Genomic DNA, 7,230 nt, shown 5'->3' with positions numbered 1-7,230 from the left:
TGTTCAATCATTGCAAACACTCAAAAGAAAATAAGTTAAACAAAAAATCAACCCTAGCCAAAAGCCAATCCATTATCATGCTTTCTATGCTCACGAACAATGCATTATTGATTTGGGTATAACTTTGAGAATTTTATTTTATTTTTTGTTTGAAATTAGAAAATATTTGAAAAGTTCCTATAAATTTTCAAAGTACACGTTATTTCATTTATTCATTGGTCTAAAATAATTAAATTAATAATAGAGGTTATTTGACAAAGTTTTGATATAAGCACTACTAAAAAAGAGCTTTTCACCAACAGAAAATTACCAACCGAGTATATCCGTTGGTAATCAGAAATGGATTATCCGTTGGTAAAAGTAATCCATTTTTAGCTACGGTAATTGGCAATGGAATTGTCGTTGGTAATGGCGATATCTCATTGCCAAGGAATATTCTGTACCTAATGTAGTTGTCTAACATTTGGATGTTTCACCTACAGATATGTCGTAGGCGATGTATCGATAATCACCAACGAACGTTATCCGTTGGTAATCAGAAACAGATTATTCGTTGATAAAAGTAATCCATTTTTAGCTACGGTAATCGGCAACGAAATTACAGTTACCACAGGGCATTTTGTAGGGATGTCAAACGGTCCGAGCGGCTCGTCGGCTTGACCGTTCAGCTCGTCAAAACCCAGGTAGTGGGCACATGGCCCATGAGCCATTTTGACGAGCTCGTGAAATATGGAAATTAAAAAAAGAAAAGTCAAAAGATGTGCAAATTTACATAAAAAAATTTTAAAAATCACGAGCTCGGCTCGGCCCGGCCCATAAGCTCATGGCACGTGAGCTCACGAGCTTGTGGGCCGAGCTCCAAGCAATGAGCTGAGCTCGTCTTTCACGAGCCACGAGAGCAATGAGCTGAGCTCGAGCTCGGCTCGCCACGAGCCGGAACCGAGCTCGTGAATTCGGCTCGACCTATTGCCATCCCTAGCATTCTGTCAATTATGTATATCAAAAGATATTTCAAGCTTTTACCTACGAAAAATTCCGTAGATGATCTGTTCGTAAAAGTATTCAATTTTAGCTACAATTTCAACTACGAATGCGATTACTAAAGGTGACATTTCTGTATCAACAAATATTTCGTGCATAATATAGTTAGCTAAGATTTGGATCTTTCATCTACGGGTATTCCATAGGTGATGTAAATCAATTTTTGTTAATAAAAGATGGTTCAAGCTTTTACATACGAATGAATATAATTTCTATCACCTACGATAAATCTGTTGATGATATTAGGTATAACAATTTTGAAAATGATAATATTGAACTAATTAGAGGTAATGGTTAATCGCTCAACGATTAATGTAAATAACGATATTTCATTCAACATTCGAATTTTTTGAAATGACGAGGCTTTTACCAATGGACTTTCCATTGGTAATGGAAAGACATTCACAAACGGAAATCTTGTTGGTAAAAGTAATACACTATCAACATCCCTTAAAATAGCAATGGATTTTTGGTCGATCTTATTCCGTTGGTAATTACTAGTAGCAACGAATATCGTGGCTTCAGGAACGGAAAATCCATGCTTGAAGCCATGTTTTTTAGTAGTGAACTTTTAGAACATTTTGATAAAAATTTATGAAATTTGTAAAAATCATAATTCCTATGGAATGTATAGTCAAAGTTGAAGTTTGGAAAGTTGAAAACCTAATAAAATTTTAGCAATACTTTATGCACTAAATATAGGAAAGTGTCTTAAACGCTTATACTCGTAAGTCTTGAGGCTTAACCTCCGAGCCTTACACCTTTTAGAATCTTAATTATATCTACCAAATAAAGTAGAACTCGCCATACGTTGAAGTCCACCTTCCACCTTCCAACTTCCATCCAATATTATTATGAGTAATGTTGTTCATCTAGATTTTCAAAATTCAACAATTTAAGTGTCATTAAGTGATTAAATATTTTAAATGAGATCTATATCCCTACATTTAAGAGATTTAAATACTTAATGCGATTTAATTACATGAACGTCCATTATATGTATTTCTTATTTTATATTTTCTTATGTTTCAAATAAAATGGAATGGGATTTGCACGAGTTTGTCAAGTAAAATGAATTCTTAGCTGAAATCCACTGCCGGGTCTCGATGGCCCTCACTTTATATAAGTTGTGGAATTACCCTCTGACATCATGTTAGAAATTTATAATGAGGAATTTTCTCATCCACCTTAATCTCGAGCAGTAATTTAAGGATGATATTGTATGTGTTGGTACATTTTAATATATTAAATTCACTCATTGCATTTTTTTTATTCGGTTTGTAGGTTTTGGAAGTTAGGAAAGCGAAAAGGTTGGAAGTTTGGAAAATGAAATGTGAAAAGGTTCCTATGTTTATTACACTTCTTTATTTTGGGTAGCCCCCGTTTTGACTGATAAATAGGATTATTCCTTAATCATTCATCACCAACAAAAAAAAAAAAAAAAAAAAAAAAATCACAATTCTCTCATCTTTTCTTCTTACATTTTTACTCATTTTCTTTTAGAGATTATTGGGCAAAGAAGGATGTTCTTTTAGTGGAGCTTTGGAGTCTTGTATCTTGTAGAGAACAAGTCATAGAGAAGTTCGGTTGCTCCGTATTTTAGGTTTTGCCAACTGTAGAGAGCTTAAATCTCCTAAAAGAGAGCGAGATATTTGCACCTAGTCTTTCCGATTTCGTTATTTTCCTATTCTTTTTGTAACTCTATTTTCTATTATTGAAATTTCACCAAAATTTTAAGAATTTGGCGCTATTTGCTTTTGTAAGGCTAACAAATCCTAAAATACCAAAATTGGGTGTTAGAATTACCACTTTTTTTTTTTTTTTTTTTTTTTTTTTTTTGATATGCAAGTATAGCATATAGATTTTTAGATATTGAAAATAATATTATCTTTGGATTAGGTGATGCTATTACACGAAAATAAGTTTCCTTTCAAAACCAAAAATAGTGGAGGTGGAGAATTAAGATGAAATATTTTATCAGAACCAAATTCTTCTACTCATTTTTCAAACCAAAAAAATTTCCAAATTGAACCTAGAAGGAGTAAAAGAGCTCAAGTTGAAAAAGATTTTGGCCCCAACTACTATGTTTTCAATATTGAAGAGACTCCATTTTCTTTACAAGAAGTTTTTACATCAATCGATGCTGTGTTTTGGAAAGAGGCTATAAATGATAAAATGGATTCTCCAATCTTTAACAGCACTTGAAAATTGGTATAATTACCACCGGGTTGAATAAATATTGGCTGTAAATGGGTGCTTAGAAAGAAATATAGCCCATGTTTGTTTCCCATATTTTCTTCATTAAAATGAAAAATATGACTGTTATCCATTATATCAAGGCACCAAATTTGAATTTCTATTTTTTGTGTGGGAGCCATAACGGCTATATTTTTCATTCTCATTTTTATATTAATGTGTACCAAACGGGACCATAAATAGGATGGTACAGTCGATAAATTCAAGGTTAGACTTGTTACAAAAAGATTTAAATAGTCGACTTTGATTTTTTCGATACTCTTTCTCCAATAACTAGAGTCACATCCATTAAGCCCCGGTTTGATTCCCATTACTTGAAAATGAAAATGGGGGGAATAGTATTTTTTAGAAAAATGAGTGGTTGAAAAAAAAGGAAAAGTTTTCAATTTACGTATAATATTATTTTATGGAAGATTGTATGGTTGAAAATAAGAGAGAGAAAAATAAAATGTAATGTAATTTAATTTAATGGGGATCAAACAATGACTAAATTATTGATTTCAGTGGTTGCAATTTATAATTTTGGAATTATCATATGGATGTGAAAACTGCATTTTTGAATGGGGATCTAGATGAGGAAATTTATATGGATCAACCCGAAAACTTTGTAGAGCCTGGACAAGAAAGCTGAGTGTTTAAGCCAAATAAATCCCTATATGAATTAAAATAGGCATCTAAGCAGCGACACGAAAAGTTTGATTTCTTCATGATTAAAAATAGTTTTAAAACCAACGAGAATGATAAGTGCATATATTACAAATTTTCTAAAAATTTCACACATCATTGTTAATCTTTATTTGGATGATTTAATTTGTTGATATTTGGTTCAAATTTGCATGCTATAAGTGAGACAAAAAGCATGATTTGTAAACATTTTGATATGAAAGATCTTGTTGAGGCTAATTTCATTTTTTGTATGAAAAATCACGAAAATAGATTATGGCATTTTTCTTGATCAGGCTCATTAAGTTGACACAATGGAAAAATATAATTATTATGATTGCAAGCATTTCGCTACTCCTTTTGATTCTAATGTTCACTTATTTCCTGTGAATATTAAAAATAATTTGATTAATCAAAAGGAATATGATAGCATAATTGGTACCAAGTGTTATGTAACTGATTGTTGGCATCTGCAAGTGAGGAAGAAAATTTGTTAACAAATCTCTCATCTCCTCTTCTTACATTCTCACTCATTTTATTTGAGAGAATATTGAGCAAAGACGGGTGTTCATTTAGTGGAGCTTTGAGCTTAACTACTTGTGCAAAGTTTTTTTGATCTATACAATGAACAGTTGGATTGTTGTATCCTGAAAGGAACAAGTCATAGAAAATTTCTGCTACGTCGTGTTTTAGGCTTTTTCAACTGTAGAGGGCTTGAATCTCCATAAAAAGAGCGAGATATCCGCACCTCAGTTGGTCTGGTTTTGTTATTTTCCTATTCATTTTATAGCTCCATTTTCTATTGTTGAAATATCACCAACAATATGTACTCAATCTACTAGTTCTTTTGTTCTATAGAAATTACAAGAAATACTGAAAATATGAACAGATCATGCATCATAAACCTGCCAAATTTTATGTTGACTTTTATTGTGTATAATCATTTGTGTATGCACATTAATATGAAGTTCCCTATATATATAATAATTAAGAATTGACTTAAACGCGCGTAAACTTATTATATAATATCTTAGAGATGGGGAACGTTTGGTAAGTTGCAATGTGACGAAGATGATCGCATTAAGCAGCTCCATAGATCACAATCATTATGATTAAAATCCAACTTAGAATCAGTACCGTCATGCGTTTTTTGTTGCTGTAATTGTAGTCGTTGATCATTATCATCAATGGAACTGGTGCAAAAACTCGTAAAACCAGCAGATAACTGCTTAGAATTTGTCTCATTTTCACCATTGAGGTGTGATGCCACCATCTTGTCAAGTGTTACCCAATCTTGACAACCGGCCGCTGGTTGATTAAAACTTGGCCTGCACGGAGAAGTGTACTCGGGGCTCTCTAAACTCGGCAGTTGAAGGAATCTATCTCGATCGAGGCTACTGTTTATCAGCATGCCTAATTCCTCCTTGCATGTACTACCCATGTACTCGAGTATTTGGTCTAATGTCCCTTCCTCCGATGAATTCAACAATTTTTTATCGTCCGATGAATTAGTGATGATCATCCGAGTGTTATCAAGGGTCTTATAATGATTTTTCTTCTTAAATATTCGACAAATCGCCCACCCCTCTTCTTGTGTTAACCCCTCTGACACCTTAACATTGCACACAATTAGGACAAAGCTAAACAATTTTAATCATAAAGTGCAATTTGAAAATCCTTACAATATTGGGTTTGACGATGTTATCATCAACTTCAAGTCTATATTCATGCATGATCCAATCGGACTTTCGGCCATGAGGAGCTCGACCGTTGTAGAAAACAAGCGTCTTCCTCCTGCCTATCGGTCGAGAGTTACTATATATCACTTTGTCACGGCCCGTTGCTTTCCAAAATCCAGCAGCAGTTGCACGATTAGTACGCGTACCAGTGGGGTACTTTTTATCCTTGTGACTGAAGAAATACCAATCATTCTGTGGAGTCGATCCAATCTTGCATTTCTCTGCAATAAAAATATTAAACTCAGTCGCAGAAATTAAGAAGTCGAAGATCAAATCTTGTCTACCTTGAATGTCCCAAGGCTCGAGTTTATTAAGATCAACATCTTGGATAACATCCAGATCAATCTTCTGAAGATCAACCTTTTTTCTCAAATAGTATAGCAAAAGCTCTTCTTCAGTTGGATGAAATCTGAATCCTGGAGGAACTTGTGATTCTCCATTCACAAAGAAACTCATGTCAAATGTTTTATCTCTAAGAAAATCTATTACAAAGGCGATATATATAATCGTTCTACCGTCAACGATTTTGACGAGTGCTGTTAGAGATTAGAGTCTCGAAGAGATGGAGCCACCTACCTGCAAGGATAGGGAAAGGAAAATTGTAAAAGTGGACACCAGAGGGACTATCTCTGTCACTATAACAGTGACTCGAGACCTTAAAACATCGATCCAAAAGCACCACTCAAACTAACGAGTACTCTCTCTATTCAACGAATGCAACCACCGCAACGAAAACCCGATGATGGTGTCGGAGACAAGAAGCTATCAATGAAAAGATGATAGGAAGTAGGGCTGCTTTCTTGCTCGACATGTACGGAGATGTTGAGCATTCAATTTTGAATTCCATAAATTAGTCCAAATATTTATTTTTTCAAGTATTGTCCGACTTCAAAATATAACCTAAAGATGGTGTTTTTTATTTATTTGTCTAATATATAGAACATTAATGAAGATCAATGTGTCAATATGCAAATTCGTGGATAGTTTTACAGATAAGTTAGACGAACAATCCATGTACTGGAATAATTAAAATTATATAAATTATAGGATTAAATTGCAACAAGGTTTTCAAGCTTTCGCTAGTGTGGCACTCGAATCCTCTAATCTATCATTTGTTGTATCATGTATTGGCTAACATAAAACATTTTTTTTTTTTGATATCTAGGTATCCACCTTACAGTGACTAAATTCTGGAGTCTACACTTTGGCCCCTCAAACTGCAGACAGGTTAAACCGCAGGTTGTGTCCCAAACTGACCAGTGCTCAAGAGCCCCTCCAACTGATCTGCCTAAATGCAAAGCAAGTCGTTTCCCATCTTTGCACCTTGCCTTACAGGATAAATCCTGCCTTCCAGGAGAATATCTGTCTTCCAAGAGCCTTTCAAGAATCGAACTCACGACATCTGATCTGTCAACCTTGAAGCACCCTCATCTTTGTCAGTTGGGATGTGTCCTGGGGGGCCAACATAAAACATTTATTTGGATGAAAGGGGGAGTGCTTCAATGAGCATTAATGAATTTTACCATAGTCA

The 7,230-nt window shown here is 34.1% G+C and overlaps 1 protein-coding gene across 2 annotated transcripts; it reads right to left on the bottom strand.

Annotated features, from left to right (window-relative positions):
- Positions 1–4,954: 4,954 nt before the first annotated feature.
- On the bottom strand, positions 4,955–6,446 carry LOC111409913 (NAC domain-containing protein 43-like). 2 transcript variants are annotated; one of them, XM_023040023.1, is made up of 3 exons: positions 5,984–6,443; positions 5,643–5,920; positions 4,955–5,572 (listed from the first exon to the last, which is right to left on the bottom strand). In XM_023040023.1, the coding sequence occupies exons 1-3, from the start codon at positions 6,153–6,155 to the stop codon at positions 4,991–4,993; spliced, it is 1,032 nt and encodes a 343-aa protein (XP_022895791.1). In that variant the 5' UTR covers positions 6,156–6,443; the 3' UTR covers positions 4,955–4,990. The 2 variants fall into 2 exon arrangements, with proteins under 2 accessions (XP_022895791.1, XP_022895789.1); XM_023040021.1 differs by having other exon boundaries at positions 5,643–6,446.
- Positions 6,447–7,230: the final 784 nt, after the last annotated feature.

The sequence above is a fragment of the Olea europaea genome, chromosome 15 (genome assembly GCF_002742605.1).
Source record: "Olea europaea var. sylvestris chromosome 15, O_europaea_v1, whole genome shotgun sequence".
In the NCBI taxonomy this organism is placed as follows: Eukaryota; Viridiplantae; Streptophyta; class Magnoliopsida; order Lamiales; family Oleaceae; genus Olea; species Olea europaea.
Note: the sequence above shows the minus strand (reverse complement) of the source record. Positions and strands in the feature narration are given on the sequence as shown.

Excerpts from the sequence above, each read along its gene's own strand:
- LOC111409913 (XM_023040021.1), bottom strand. The coding sequence starts at position 6,155 with ATGAGTTTCTTTGTGAATGGAGAATCACAAGTTCCTCCAGGATTCAGA. Across the intron at positions 5,573-5,642 it reads ACATCGTCAAACCCAATATT|GTGTCAGAGGGGTTAACACA; the intron begins GTAAGGATTTTC and ends TGCAATGTTAAG.